The sequence below is a fragment of the Lithobates pipiens genome, unplaced genomic scaffold (genome assembly GCF_037356315.1).
Source record: "Lithobates pipiens isolate NorthernLeopardFrog02 unplaced genomic scaffold, aLitPip1_a1.2 Scaffold_22, whole genome shotgun sequence".
In the NCBI taxonomy this organism is placed as follows: Eukaryota; Metazoa; Chordata; class Amphibia; order Anura; family Ranidae; genus Lithobates; species Lithobates pipiens.
In genome coordinates, this window is record NW_027507784.1 from 101,450,035 (window position 1) to 101,466,223 (window position 16,189).

Genomic DNA, 16,189 nt, shown 5'->3' on the forward strand with positions numbered 1-16,189 from the left:
TCCAATAATCTCATCCTGTGTACTGGGCTTAACCACTTGCTTACTGGGCACTTAAACCTTGCCCAGACCAATTTTTAGCTTTCGGCGCTCATGCACTTTGAATGACAATTACGCAGTCATACAACACTGTACCCAAATGAAATTTTTATCATTTTCTTTCCCCCACAAATAGAGCTTTCTTTTGGTGGTATTTAATCACAGCTGGGGTTTTTATTTTTTGCTAAACAAAAATATGGATAATTTTGGGAAAAAAAAAAAAGATCATGTTTAATAGTTTGTTAGGTAATTTTTCTGCTTCATTGATATGCGCTGATGAGGTGGCACCGATAGTGCCCACCAGTTGAGCCTAATAGGCACAGTTAGATGGCACTGATCAGACACAGATTGTGGGCACTAATGTCCCGCTCACTGCCACCGGTGATGGGCTTTTTTTTTTTTTCTTTCTCCTCGCACTGTCAGCATGAGGAGAAAAAATAGGCGATTACCAGCTGTGTTGGTATTTACGTGATCAGCTGTCATTGGCTGACAGCTGTTCATGTAGTAAGGGGGTCGGGATCGACCCCTTACGCCGATCCGTGATCCAGCGAGTCTGAGACTCGCCACGCGAGCCCTTCAGGGGGCACGCAGGCCACTCGTGCACGGGGCAACGTCAATAGAAGCAGTCCCGGGAATGCAGGTCCGTGCTGTGGCCATCAATCGGCTATAGCGTGGATCCCTAGAGCAGTGTTTCTCAACTCCAGTCCTCAAGGCACCCCAACAGGTCATGTTTTCAGGCTCCCCATTATTTTGCACAGGTGATTTGATCAGTTTCACTGCCTTAGTAATTACCACAGCCATTTCATCAGAGGGAAATCCTGAAAACATGGCCTGTTGGGGTGCCTTGAGGACTGGAGTTGAGAAAAACTGCCCTAGAGGTTAAGCTGTTCCCATGGTAAGAACTGTTAAATGGTTTGTCTCAACCTTCTGTCACCTTTGCTTGATGGCTTGGTCTGGTAAAGCTTGAAGCTGAAAAATGTGATACTTTCCAGTAGGAACAACAGGTAAGATGGCTGCATTATTACTAGTGACATATTGCATCATTTGCCTTTTTATTTTGCCCTTCATTCTACAACAAAATAAGACACAAAAACAGAAAAAAGGGTCAGTTTTATTATATTAAACACTTTTTTTTACAAAAATGTTTCTATGTTTTGTTTAAACATCTACATTTAGTGGAAAAAAAACCCAGAAATGGTCCACAGTTAAGGCAGAGAACAAACATTATATATAATAAAAAAAAAAAAAAAAAATGCATGTGAGAAAGTGTTGGTGAAATAGAAATGTAGTTCATTCCTCCAAGTCATGGAAATGTACAGCAGCCTCTATTGAAACTGAAGGAAAACATGATAATGTGCATTAGAGCCCAGGCTGAAGTGTACTTTGTAGTGAGTTGACAAGCTGGTGTGAATGGGCCATAAACTCATTCACATTGACTGCAGCTTTTAAAATTATACAACTTCCTCTGAAATCACACAAAAAGCAAAAGCAGCATGTCAGTGCAACTTGAAATACATTTGTGCAGCTTCATACACAGATGTCTATGCAAATCACACTTGAAAATCACCAAAAGTTGTGCAGAAACTACTTTTTCAAATTGATCTGGCACCACAACGTTGGTTCCGCACCAATTTGAACAGTGTGATTGCCGGCAATAGGGTGCAACCTGTCAAATCACGACGGGGCCCTTTAATGTGACCGAGGGCTAAGGGAAGAGATGCTGTGGCTGAATAAATCCATCAGCATACCTCACCAACTAGGAAAAAATGCTATCAAATCTTTGAGGCACAATGTGTCTCATGTGTCAGTAACATGACTGGATGCTGGAGATATGATGCGGGTTCGATGAAGCTTAAGGCTGGGTTCACAATACTGTGCACCAGACCCCTGCTGTGACCCACTCCTAGAATAGGCCAGCGAGTCTCAGCTCCATTCCTCAAGTATTCCAACAGGCCATGTTTTTTTTTTAGCATCTATAAGAACAGCTGCTCTAATTGCTGAGACAGTAACACACATTCACGTAAACCTGTCACAGAGGCAACACAGGGGCTCCTACTGAAATTTCCAATGGCCTGAGCCAACTCATGTAGGGGTGTGTCAATGACCCAGAACAACCATGCAGCTAAAGCACTCACTTTCCTGGTTTGGGGTCAGTAACTCACAATGGATGGATGGGTGCCAAATTATCCCAAAAGCCAGGCAAGTGGCACTTTTAGAAAGTGGCCAGCAGTGGCAGTCCCCATTGTCCTGTTATGACAGGTCTACTTTAAATTAGGAGGATGAAAACCAACAAAATTGGAGTTTTGAATGTGTAGGCAACAGGTACATTTTAAAGTAGACTGCTACCCTGGGAAATGCTATGGCCTCCTGAAGATGGCAGTTGCCTGGCTTTGTGCTAGTTTCAGAGCTATAATTGTAAAGTATTGAAACTAAACAGAGCGATAGTGGTCTGCAAAGGTTCCAATTTATCCATATGGCCAGGGGTAGACAACCTCAGCAGAGCTAAAACTACAAAATCCCAGGAACCATGGACCAGAAGATCATCTTTCTAGGATTCATGCCTGTGGCTGTCAGAGGCATATTTTTGATTTGGTTGCCTACTCCTGGCACATGTAGCAGTAGTTCATCACATTCCACTGAACTTGTTCTATCGCTGAAGACAAGTCATAGCTTATCTAAGGCACGTTCTGAGTGTCAGCCTTTTAATTTAATTTTTTTTTTTAAAGTGTTTGCAAACCCTTAGGATGGGTTCACACTGGAGAATGCCATCTCACGCAGCACAAGTTCACCGCTTCAGGTCCGATTTCAGCCCAATTCAGACCTGAAACAGATCAAAAGACACACAGAGCGCCTGTGCAATTTGCATCAGAGCTGCTGCAGAGATGTGAACCCAGCCTGACATATACCCCGTCAAGTGACTGGCCTCAAGTGATACAGTGAACAGATGACTGCAGCTAGACAGGTAAAACTTCTAAGGGCAGAATTTATTAATTATGAAGCTTATCTGAACATTTTGAGGCGCTCAGCCCCCTCCCACTGCTAATTCTGTGAGGTGGGGCAGTGCTGAAACACATGGATGCACCACCATAGGAAGCTGGCAAGGGCCCCCCATAACAGGAGGTTCCAGATGTCTCTATGCAAGGTGGGACCCCCCTGGATCACAACTTAAAGGATCTGCTACGGACGGCTTGGTGCCAGATACCACAGCATACCTTCAGGGGTCTAGTAGCATCCATGACTCAACAGGTCAGGGCTATTTTGGCAGCAGACCAACCTATTCAAGATTAGGTGGGTGGTATTGTGCTGACATTCATCAGAACTGATGATGTATGTGGAATAAGCTATAAAACACATTCCAGCCAACCAAAAGACCTCTTCATTGGCAGCCAACATTTCTCCCATGACAGTTTTTCCATCAAGAATTCAGAGCCTTATTCACACTGTGTGTATAGCTATGCTCTTTAAATGGTAGTCCAACACTATTTTCATAGGAGGTCTATACTATTAGTTGTACAAAAACATTTCTGATAAAATACAAAAATTGTACTCCACATAAAAAGTTGCCACATGGCCATTTCAGTCTCTCAGATTCAATCTCACCATACTGCACCAGTGCTTTATACTTGGACATCTCCACAGTAGAATGTTTATAAGAATACAGTTTAAAAGTTCTGTAGTGGTTAGTGAATACACCAGACAATGTAAGGTAGCAGATGTGCATTCTGAAGACAATTCTTTAACATCGGCCACACTGTAGACTGCTGGACCAGTGATCCTCCAAACTCCTCTTCTCCGATTCTTTGCCTTTAACATTAAATCAATGTGCTGGTCAATAAGTTCTCATTGTACCATCTCAGAAATTTGTGGAGGTACATCAATGAATTTGCATGGTTTTTGAGGACACATTACACAGCGACCAAAAAAAAAAAAAAAAAAAAAAAATCAGACATTATCTGCACTACTACAACTAAATCTTTAAAGGGGCTCTCCATACAGCAAGAGCTTTCTTTAGAACTTTGTTTCTCACCCACATCAGATAGTCCTGCTATGAACAAGACCTGTCTTGGCCATGTCTCACTGTAAATTAGACCCACCCAAGGCAAAGAGTAGAGGCAGAGACATCTGTACCATAGAAAGGAGTTGTGAAAGTTTTACAACTGTTAGAGACAGCTTAGTCAAAGTGGCAGCAAACTATAATTTTCAGCCAAGGAAGCTGCCATCTTGGCCTCTGCTTAATCTTCGCCTGCACATGTGATCAGTTATGAAACCAACCATTGGACAGTTTAGAGTACAAGCAATGTGACAGTTACAGTCCTGGCATGCCCAGAATGTAATAAACTTTTTTTTTTTGGAAACTGTTACATTTATGGGTTTACCCCTGCTTTAAGACAAGAAAGGCAGAAAAGTCAGCTGGTGGAAAATCTGTATCAAATGGACCAATACTTCCTAGCCCACAGTGTGTCAGATTACAACAATGAGTAGGAAACAAAAAAACATCTTAATCATTACAATCCAACAGACTCAAATTAATAGCAAAAATACACAAATGACTGGTCTTGGTGCCACAGATTAGTACCATTATTTATAATCATAAGAGTAATACTATGAGAGGAAACCATGCTGTCCAACAATTGGATTACCATTACTCTCTTGCAATAGAAGTTCCCATTAGGATTTAGCAAGTGCATAGACAAGAAAGGTGATGCAGTCCATGGAAGATTTTTTCATTCTCACCAGAAAACATTGTTCAACAGCCAACATTCTGTACATGATCAAAAATGTCTAACTCTCATACTAACCAACCATACAGGACACCCACTATTCTTCCCCAAAGACATTTACAACATCCCACCAGCACACAATATAACAATCCTCCTGTGAGGGAAAGTATTTTAACAGCTTGGTCACTTATCTGGGAGAAAAGTTATTTTCATGGAGGCTGGTTTCACACCTATGTGAATTGGATGCGGGTGTTTCCACACCCAATTCGCATAGCAGGAGAATATGAGAAAAGCTCTCCATGGAGCTGGTCTACATGTCTCCGGGAAGGCTGCGGAACGCACTGCACAGAAACGCTGTGTAGGTCTTTGCCTCTGTTTCAGGGCCGAATTCAGGCAAAGATTCTGCCCCGATTCATCCCTGAAAGAGAGAACGACAGACAGCGTTGTTTTGTGACCCGCCGCCGGCTCTCAATCATAAAAAAAAAAAAACCTGATTGCAGCAATAGGCTGACATTAAAGTGGTTGTAAAGGCAGAAATTTGTTGTTTTTTTTGTTTTGTTTTTTTACACCTTACTGTATTCTATGCAGAAAAAAAAAATAAAAAATCTGCATGCAGTCCCAGTGTGTCCCATTGCACAGAGCAGGTAAGCATAACATGTTTGCTTTTTTTTTAGTGCCTTAAGAACCCATTTAAGACAGCAGAGAGGGAAGTACAAGTAGACTTGAGAAAGGGGGGCACACCCCTGAAACACAACCATATAAACCCATTACAGCATTCCAGGAAGTGCTCTGAAAGCATTCGCAGCCGCTGACAGCAACTTTACCAGCCCTGTGTACAACACTGACCAGATACAGTGCAAGCGGCCCCTCTCTGGTTTACCGGCACAAGTGGTCTGGGACAGTCCAGCAGCACTAATCTCATAACCTACAGATCAGTCCCTTCAGGGATCAAGCTTGAAACAAAATAAAGCCTTACAATCATTATAGAGATGTAAAATCCACCAGTACGTTCAATTATCATCAACTACTGATGTGATGAGGGTAAATAGAAAGGGTGGGTTGTTTGCTTCACAACCATCAGCTCAAACTGCCTCGTTTTATGCACTATTGGTAGGAAGTACTTGGGGAGGCACTCAATTTAGGAATGTTCAAATAAAAAACAAAAACCCCACAACAGGCATACAAATTTGCTTGAAACTAAAGCAGCCATACAGAACAGTGATACTGACAGGAACTGCACAGTAAAACCATTTTAATCGCTCAGCACAGCCACTAAACCCATTTAGAAAGGCTTTTTTTTTTTTTTTTTTTCACTGGACAAACCCCCCATCCCCCTCCCTTTAAACAACCAGGGCTGTTAAGTAGAAAACTATACATAAGAATCACCTTTTCTTACAAAAAGTCAGGAGGTCTGCATTTTACTGGCTGTGCGTGGAAGGTTTAAAACACAAACATACTATATTATTAAGTGGTTGTTGGAGAGAGAAACTTTTCAGCATTAAAATATCCACAACCTTATTACACTAAAAATTACACTTCAAGAAATCATTACAAATATAGTAGCTATTTTTTTAATAAAAATGCTAAATAAAAATGTTGATCCTTAGGTGACGTTCATTTTAGATGCCAGTAGGCATTAAGAAATAATCTAAATATGTTATAGATTTCCCATCATCTCATTTTAATTGTACACCTATTTACATATACAACACATGTGCTGGAAGGGATTGTGGTGTAGTGTTTTAGCAGCTCGATTCCACGGTTGCAGCCACTTTGCCAGTTCTTCTTTGTACTTCTTTTTTTGAACTTTTTTCTTTAAGTTTTTCCAGTTTTTCTTGTGATTTTTTTATTTCTTTGATTTTCTTCTTAATAGTGGCTCTGTCTGTCTGGCTTGCAACACCCAGGGCCTTTACAAGGAAAGGAAAAAGAATATACATGTGTTAATACTGTTGGCAATACAGTTACTATTAGATAACAAATGGTATACAGCAGGCATATTCAAATTAGCAGACCTCCAGCTGTTGCAGAACTACAATTCCCATGAGGCAAAGCAAGACTGACAGTCACAAGCATGACACCAAGAGGCAGAGGCATGATGGGACTTGTAGTTTTGCGACAGCTGGAGGTCCGCTAATTGGAGACCAATGATGTATACCAGGGATATGCAAACTACGGCACACTGACTGGATGCTGCCCCTTTATGTGGCCCACAGACACCAACAATTAAGCATAAATCCTCCTGCTGATATAAATAATGGGACACTATTCTTCCCATAGACACCAAAGATGGGACACAATTCTTTCCACCGATATCAATGATGGGGTACTATTGCACCCACTGATAATGGGGCACTATTGTTCCCGTCGGCACCAATCATGGGGCACTATTCTTCCTTCTACTGACCACAAGCACAATGTATTTTTTTATTTTTTACCCTCACTGACCACCAAGCCGAAGGAACTTTCAATTATCAATGGCCACAGTCTGGCCCCTAATATCTGAAGGACAGTAAACTGGCCCTTTATGCAGAAAGTTTGGGGATCGCTAGTATACATGGACTGTACAGAAACCAAAAATAATTTTAGTTCATCTCCAGTCAAAACATTCTTTCAAAGTTTGGATAGAGTGCGAAAGGGGTAGACCGTCTACTTTTTATTGTGAACCAGGAATAGAGGACAAAACAGCAAACTTGTTTTGCAGCTCGGGACTCCTAAAACCAGTAACTAGAGTAAGCTTTGTGTTGATATCTAAATTGTTTTCTCAAGATACCAACATCTCATTATCCAGCTCTTCACTATATCTGGACTCTAATACTGGTTTGACGCTTTCATTACTAGATTTCTTGTTTGCTGCGCCAAGTGCCCAGCCATGGTCTCCATGTACCAGAAAATGATACCAGACCAGGGAATCCAGCACTCCACAATCCCGTTTCGCCATCAAAATTACTTTCCCTGCTATCTGTGTCAACATATGGGAAATGTATCTACCTCCTTACAAAATTATAGTACAGCGAGGGAAGGCGAACACCTCCCCTCAATATTTTCTTGCCATTTATGCTCCCATGAGGGAAATCTCCCCCTCACCTCTTGTCCTGCTGATGAGTGTCAGACAGAAGAGCATAAAAATTCTCTATGGTGTGTGCAGACAGCATGTAGAATCTAAATTCCAAACCAGTTGGGACGCAGTGTAAAATTTTCATAAAAACAAACGATTTGATTTGCGAATCTCAAACCCATATTTTATTCACAATAGAAAATAGAAAACGTCACCGAGAAAATGTACACATTGAAGAGAAAAAAAATTCCGAAATTTTGAAATGGATGGCAGCAACATGCCTCAAAAAAGTTGGGACAGAGCAACTAAAAGCTGGCAAAGTAAGTGGTACCAACTTAGACGAGCTGGAAGAACATTTTGCAACCAATTAGGTGAATGGCAACTGGTCCGTAACATGATTGGGTATAAAAAGAGCATCTTCGAGAGTCAGTGTGTCTCAGATGTAAAGATGGGCAGAGGTACACCAATCTGTGAAAAGCTACATCTAAAAATTGTCAAACAAATTGAGAATATTTTTTCTCAATGTAAAATTGAAAAGACTTTAAATACACTGCTCAAGAAAAATAAAGAAACACTTTGAACACACATCAGATCTCAATGGGGAAAAATATGCTGGGTAGCTATACTGATCTGGATTGGGTAATGTGTTAGAAACGAAAGGATGCCACGTTGTAGGTTGATCACTTTAATTTCCATCAAAACGGAGGGCTGAATTCAAAGATACCCGAAAATCCAAGTGAAAAAAAGATGCAACAGGCTAGTCCGTTTTGCTGAAATTTTATTGCAGAAACTCAAAATGGTAGTAGTTTGCATGGCCCCACATGCTTGTATGCATGCCTGAATGTCAGGGCATGCTCTTAATGAGACGGATAGTGTCCTGGAGTATTTCCTCCCAGATCTGGACCAGGGCATCACTGAGCTCCTTAACAGACTGAGGTGCAGCCTGGCAGCATCGAATGGACCAAAACATAACACCCCAGAGGTCTTCTACTGGATTTATGTCAGGCAAGCATGCAAGTATCAATTCCTTTACCCTCCAGGAACTGGCTGCATACTCTTGCCACATGAGGCCAGGCATTGCCGTGCACCAGGAGGAACCCAGGACCCACTGCACCAACAATGGTCCAAGGATTTTCATCTGGATACCCAATAGTCAGGGTGCCATTGTCAAGGCTGTAGAGGTCTGTGCATCCCTCCATTGATCTGCCTTCCCAGACGATCACTGACCCACCACCAAACTGGTCATGTTGAACGATATTCCGGGCAGCATAACCTTATCCACAGCTTCTCCAGACTTCACGTCTGTCACATGTGCCCAGGGTGAACCTGCTCTCTCATCTGTGTAAAGCACAGGGTGCTAGTGGCTTACCTGCCAATTCTGGTGTTCAATGGCAAATGCCAATCGAGTTCCAAGGTACCGGGCAGTGAGCACATGGCCCACTAAAGAATGTCGGGCCTTAAGGTCACCCTCTGATTGTTTAGAGACATTCACTCCAGTGGCCACTGGAGGTCATTTTGTAGGGCTCTGTCAGTGTTCATCCTGTTCCTCCTTGCACAATGGAGCAGATACCAGTCCTGCTAATGTTAAGGACCTTCTACGGCCTTGTCCAGCTATCCTAGAGTAACTGCCTGTCTCCTGGAATCTCCTTCATGATCTTGAGACTGTGCTGGGAGAAACTGCAAACCTTCTGGCAATGGCATGTATTGCCTCATGCTACCACTGACACTAGCCAAATACAAAACTAGTGAAAAATAGAAAAAAGTTGAGTAAGGGGGGGGGGGGGGGGAGTCAGTGGCAACCATCTATAAAACCATTTTGTTTGAGGTTGTCTTATTGTTGCCCATCTAGTGCACCTGTTAATTTTATTAACACCAAAGCAGCTGAAACAACCCCCTTTGCTACTTAACTGACTAGATCAATACCCCAGGAGTTTGACTTGATGCTATACTCTGATCAAAAAGTGCTCCTTTCATTTTATTTTTTTTAATGTATATCATCTACAGTACATAACGTCATTAAAAGATTCCAAGAATCTAGAGAAATCTCTGCCCACAAGGGCCAGGGCCAAGATATAATATTGGATGCCCCTGATCAATGGGCCCTTGTCCAGCACAAAATCATGCCTTTTTTTAATGCAGTGGCATATATCACTGTATGGTCTCAGGAATAGTTCCAAAAATCTGAACATAGTCTGTTGTGCAAGCCAAATATGCAAGGCAATGCTCTATCGTGCAAAGAAGCCAAATCTCAATATGATCCAGAAACGCCCTCTTCTCTGGATGAAAGCTCTGTAAAATGGTCTTACAAAGTAAAAAAAACTTCTGTGGACAGAAAAATCTAAATTTGATATTCTTTTTGGCAGCCATGAGTGCCACCTCCTTCATATTAACTGCTTGCTGACCAGCCGCCACAGAACTGCGGCAGAACGTCACCTTACTTCGCCTTTTGGCCACTAGGGGTGAGCAGGCGCCGCCGGAGACGCGTGTCCGGCGGGCGTGATGACCGACAGATTGAGAGCTGGGATCTGTGTGTGTGTAAAACACACAGATCCTTTTTTTTTCAGGGGAGTAGACAGATCATGTGTTCATACTAAGTATGAACACTGATCTCAATCTCTCCTCCTAGACAATCCCATCCCCCTACAGTTAGAACACACCTAAACCCTTGATCACCCCCTAGTGTTAACCCTTTCCCTGCCAGTGACATTTATACAGTAATCAGTGCATTTTTATGGCACTGACCGCTGTATAATTGTCAGTGGTCCCAAAAATGTGTCAAGCGTCCAATTTGTCCGCTGCAATATCGCAGACCCAATAAAAAAAAAAAAAAAAATAAAAAAAATAAAAAAAAACACCCCAGATCCCCATTACTAGTAAAAAAAAAATGCCATAAATCTATCCCCTATTTTGTAGACACTAACTTTTGCACAAACCAATCAATATACACTTATTGTGATTTTTATTACCAAAAATATATAGAAAAATACATATTGGCCTAAACTGTGGAAAACATTTGCTTAAAAAAAAAAAAAAAAAAAAATGGGGATATTATAGCAAAAAGTACAAAATACCTTTTTTCAAAATTGGCGCTCTTGTTTATAGCGCAAAAAATATGAAATGATCAAATACCACCAAAAGAAAGATCCATTTGTGGTAAAAGGACGTCAAATTTGTTTTGGGTACGTCGCACGACCCCACCATTGTCAGTTAAAGCATCGCAAAAAAAAAAAAATGCCCAGCCGTGTCTTCCAGGGCTGACGTGGCTAAAGAGCAAAGGGACAATTTGGCTTGTCATCAACGCTCAGTTAAAAAGTCAGCATTTTTGATGGTATCGGGGTGCATATAGAATGGGCAGCTTACGCATCTAGAGCGGCACCATCAATGCTAAAGGATATATCCAAGATTTTATGGCAGAATATGCTCACATCCTCTTTTTTCAGGGAAGGCCTTGCATATTTCAGCAGGACAATGCTAAACTGCACACTAGGGATGCACCGAAATTTCGGCCGCCGAAACATATCGGCCGAAAATGGTGTTTTCGGCAAATTGCCGAAAGGAAAATCTTGCCGATAATGGGGCCGAAAATGGGGGCGGGGCCTGTGCGGGGCTGCGCCCCTGGTGCCACCCATTGCACGGGTGTTTTCCTGGCTTGGCCCCCAGTCCTCTGTCCTCCCTCCTCCCTTCCTCCTGACCGACAGTGCGGTGATCTCCGTGTGTCACGGAGCTGTGCATTGAATTGTCTGGGCAGCTGCAGTAACAATGTACCGCTTCCTGTGACAGACTGTACACTGATCCAATGGCGGGACATTGAATCAGCGCGACGTGATTACAGGAGGCGGGACATTGTTACTGCAGCCGCCCAGGCAATTCAATGCACAGCTCCGTGACACACGGAGATCACCGCACAGATCCGGGCATGGATGAGGCTGCATTTAGACACTGGCAAGCTGCCAGTTTTGTGCCCACAGTGCTGCTGCATCCAAAAGTCATTTGTTTGCCTCTGAGACTATCTACCTCTGGCCACTTGTGTGAATGGAGCCATGCTATATACAGTGCCTTGCGAAAGTATTCGGCCCCCTTGAACTTTTCAACCTTTTGCCACATTTTAGGCTTCAAACAAAGATATAAATTTTTTATTTTTTGTGAAGAATCACCAACAAGTGGGACACAATTGTGAAGTGAAACGAAATCTATTGGATTTTTTAAACTTTTTTAACTAATAAAAAAATGAAAAGTGGTGCGTGCAAAATTGTAGAGCCACCTTTTGCTGCGATTACAGCTGCAAGACGCTTAGGGTATGTCTCTATCAGTTTTGCACATCGAGAGACTGAAATTCTTGTCCATTCTTCCTTGCAAAACAGCTCGAGCTCAGTGAGGTTGGATGGAGAGCGTTTGTGAACAGCAGTTTTCAGCTCTTTCCACAGATTCTCGATTGGATTCAGGTCTGGACTTTGACTTGGCCATTCTAACACCTGGATACGTTTATTTGTGAACCATTCCTTTGTAGATTTTGCTGTATGTTTGGGATCATTGTCTTGTTGGAAGATAAATCTCTGTCCCAGTTTCAGGTCTTTTGCAGACTCCAACAGGTTTTCATCCAGAATGGTCCTGTATTTGGCTGCATCCATCTTCCCCTCAATTTTAACCATCTTCCCTGTCCCTGCTGAAGAAAAGCAGGCCCAAACCATGATGCTGCCACCACTATGTTTGACAGTGGGGATGATGTGTTGAGGGTGATGAGCTGTGTTGCTTTTACGCCAAACATATCGTTTTGCATTGTGGGCAAAAAGTTCAATTTTGGTTTCATCTGACCAGAGCACCTTCTTCCACATGTTTGGTGTGTCTCCCAGGTGGCTTGTGGCAAACTTTAGACGAGACTTTTTATGGATATCTTTGAGAAATGGCTTTCTTCTTACCACTCTTCCATAAAGGCCAGATTTGTGCAGTGTACGACTGATTGCTGTCCTATGGACAGACTCTCCCACCTCAGCTGTAGTTCTCTGCAGTTCATCCAGAGTGATCATGGGCCTCTTGGCTGCATCTCTGATCAGTCTTCTCCTTGTCTGAGCTAAAAGTTTAGAGGGACGGCCAGGTCTTGGTAGATTTGCAGTGGTCTGATACTCCTTCCATTTCAAAATGATCGCTTGCACAGTGCTCCTTGGGATGTTTAAAGCTTGGGAAATCTTTTTGTATCCAAATCCGGCTTTAAACTTCTCCACAACAGTATTACGGACCTGCCTGGTGTGTTCCTTGGTCTTCATGATGCTCTCTGCGCTTTCAACAGAACCCTGAGACTATCACAGAGCAGGTGCATTTATACAGAGACTTGATTACACACAGGTGGATTCTATTTATCACCATCAGTCATATAGGACAACATTGGATCATTCAGAGATCCTCACTGAACTTCTGGAGTGAGTTTGCTGCACTGAAAGTAAAAGGGGCTGAATAATTTTGCACGCACCACTTTTCAGTTTTTTATTTGCTAAAAAAGTTTAAAATATCCAATAGATTTCGTTCCCCTTCACAATTGTGTCCCACTTGTTGGTGATTCTTCACAAAAAATTAAAATTTTATATCCTTACGTTTGAAGCCTGAAATGTGGCAAAAGGTTGAAAAGTTCAAGGGGGCCGAATACTTTCGCAAGGCACTGTAAACCAGGTCACAGGACAAAGGCTGTACTCACTTTATTGACCATATAAAAAAATAATAATCTTGATTTTGACCCAGCTAGGTTTTTATCGCCATGTGATAGAATGGGGAAGGGTTAAGTTATTGCTAGTAGAGGTAACGATATGAGCATTCCCAATAGAAGTCTGTTGGAACGGAACCAGGTAGCTTGCTTGGGGCCAGTTCACACCAGATGCAGTTCCGTGTGCTTTTTTTTTTGCACAAAATGCATGCACAGTGTTTTCCATGTATTCCAATGGCTCTAGTTCACACCATGCAGTCAGTTTCCGCACCGGAAACTGACTGCATGGTATGAACTAAAGCCATTGGAATACATGGAAAACACTGTGCATGTATTTTTATCAGGCAGGCTGCATCTGAGGGGAACTGGTGAGGCTGCTTTGATCTCCTGTACCATGCCTGCAGTCTCTGACCATCTCCTGTACCATGCCTGCAGTCTCTGACCATCTCCTGTACCATGCCTGCAGTCTGACCATCTCCTGTACCATGCCTGCAGTCTGACCATCTGCTGTATGAAAATATTTTTTAAAAACAGTCATTTTCGGTATCGGTGCTGTTTCGGTATCGGTTTTCGGCCTAGTGTATTTTTCATTTTCGGTATCGGCACCAAAAAACCCATTCGGTGCACCCCTACTGCACACTGCAGCTATGACAACAGCATGGCATCATAGAAGAGTCCAGGTGCTTAACTGGCCTGCCTTCCATACCTTTCATAAACTGAAAATATTGGGTGCATCTTAAAACGAAAAATATGACAAAGAAGATAATCCTACATCAGACAAGAATGGGGCAACATTAATCTCCCAAAACTCCAGCAACATATACAGAGTGTTAAAAAAAGAGGGGGATGCCAAGTTGTAGTAAACATGCCCTGTCCCAACTTTTTTTGAAACTTGTTGCTGCCATCAATTTCAAAATTATTTTTTTTTTTTTATAATATCAAATTCTCAGTTTAAAAACATTAGATATTTCTTTTTTTCTAGTGTGAATAAAATATGGGTTTATGAAATTTGCAAATCACTGCATTCTGTTTTTATGTAGATTTTACACAGCGGGGGGGGGGGGGGGTCATCACACAAAGCATTTAAATCTAGAATCTGAAACTAGTGTGTCTTTAAAATGTCATCTTACTGGAGTGGGGCGAGATCACTATAAACATGTAGGCTTTCAAAATGACTTGCAATTGACCAAGCACCATTATGCTTTCCCTTTAACAGACCAGCCAATAAGTTCTTTCACCAGCAGATGGCGCCATTAAACTTTCTGCTGACTAAAACACCACGTGTTTCGTTTTCTTTGGCTTATACCTCATTCAGTATAAATACACAGCATGCAAAATGTTCAATCCAACAACACAAAGGATGGCGCTTGAGAAAATACTCCTACTAATGAACAGAGTGTAATCGCGACACATCAAGTAAAACGGAATGCCAAACTTTATTGAAAGCGGCAACAAGGCTTCATTTAAAAATTGAAAAATAGATTGTTTCTTATAAAACCGAATACGGTAACAATGCAATCCTTTCTCGGTTAATAAACACGGCATACAATGTGGCCTATTCACATCTGGAATATGAGAAAGACTGGCTGAGGAGATCTAAGCCATAAAAGCCAATGGCATGAGGTATGGGTAAACACATAGCTTGCAGGGGTGTCAGGTACTAGATCGTTACGGTTTTCTATAATGAGAGAACAGCTAAGAGAAACATGGAGGCTAGCCATTTGCTGCTTATGCTGATCCATTGGATTCAGTACTTTAGAGTCCCCAGTCAGATGCCCTTACCCGCATAGTTGTTCTGAGTTATAAAAAATAATGTATTGAATAAAGGTCAGCATGGAGTCCTACAACTAAATTGTGGAGGAGAAGAAGTCAGCTATGGCTGATCAGAGTTTCTCTTGGGAAAGATATAATTTAACAGCCAACAGAGAAAACCATTCATTTGTTGTACTGTGGTTAGAATAAAAAGAAAGGATCAATGTATAGAAAAAGAGCAACCAAACCAGTCAGGTATTAACTCTTTTCTTTACGGGGCCCTTTTTTGTAATATTTAAAGCTGAACTCCAGACAGTTAAATGCACACATGAAAATGTATACAAGTCGTTTCATCTGCCAAAGGATTTGTATTTCTGTCCATTCAGTCCTGAGATTTACACAGTCCTACTCCACAGCACAGCTCTGCCTGGCAAGAGGGGGGACCTGATCTTTCTCTGCTGAAGTTACAATTGCACTTACTGGTCTCCTCCCCACCCCCATCCCGTGGCCAGACAGTGAAAGAAGCAGCACACTGACACATGTCATCTGTTACTCTGCTCTCTTCCAACCAGCATGCTCTATGCACTGAAACACACCCGACTTCTGCTTCTTCTCACACCCCACCCAAGTCTGAGCTGTGCTGCACACGGACTATAACAGGCAGATACCAAGTCAAAGCCAAATCCTTACACCACTTACATTTATAAAAACACATAATGATGTATTATTAGAGATTACATTCATTTGTGTCTTGTATATCCATCTGCCTGGAGCGTTCAGCTTTAAGCACAGTCAATTTCAATCATAGAAGAGAGCGCTAGTCAAGCCAGTCTTGTTCAGACAAATAGCCAGGCAAAAATAAAGATAAGCCATGTATTGATTTGTTACCATAGGATGATTTAAAAAAATTTTTTTTTTAATTCTCCTCACATA

At 42.0% G+C, this 16,189-nt stretch overlaps 1 protein-coding gene across 4 annotated transcripts in view; it reads right to left on the reverse strand.

The window, feature by feature from the left end:
- Nucleotides 1-1,127: 1,127 nt before the first annotated feature.
- The window catches only part of LOC143924007 (neurabin-1-like), a 205,903-nt gene continuing 190,841 nt past the window's right edge, over nt 1,128-16,189 (reverse strand). For all 4 annotated transcript variants that reach the window (XM_077448012.1, XM_077448010.1, XM_077448009.1 and 1 more), the window contains one exon: nt 1,128-6,664. In XM_077448012.1, coding sequence (XP_077304138.1) covers nt 6,500-6,664 — 165 coding nt within the window. In that variant the 3' untranslated portion in view covers nt 1,128-6,499. The remainder of the gene's footprint in view (nt 6,665-16,189) is intronic.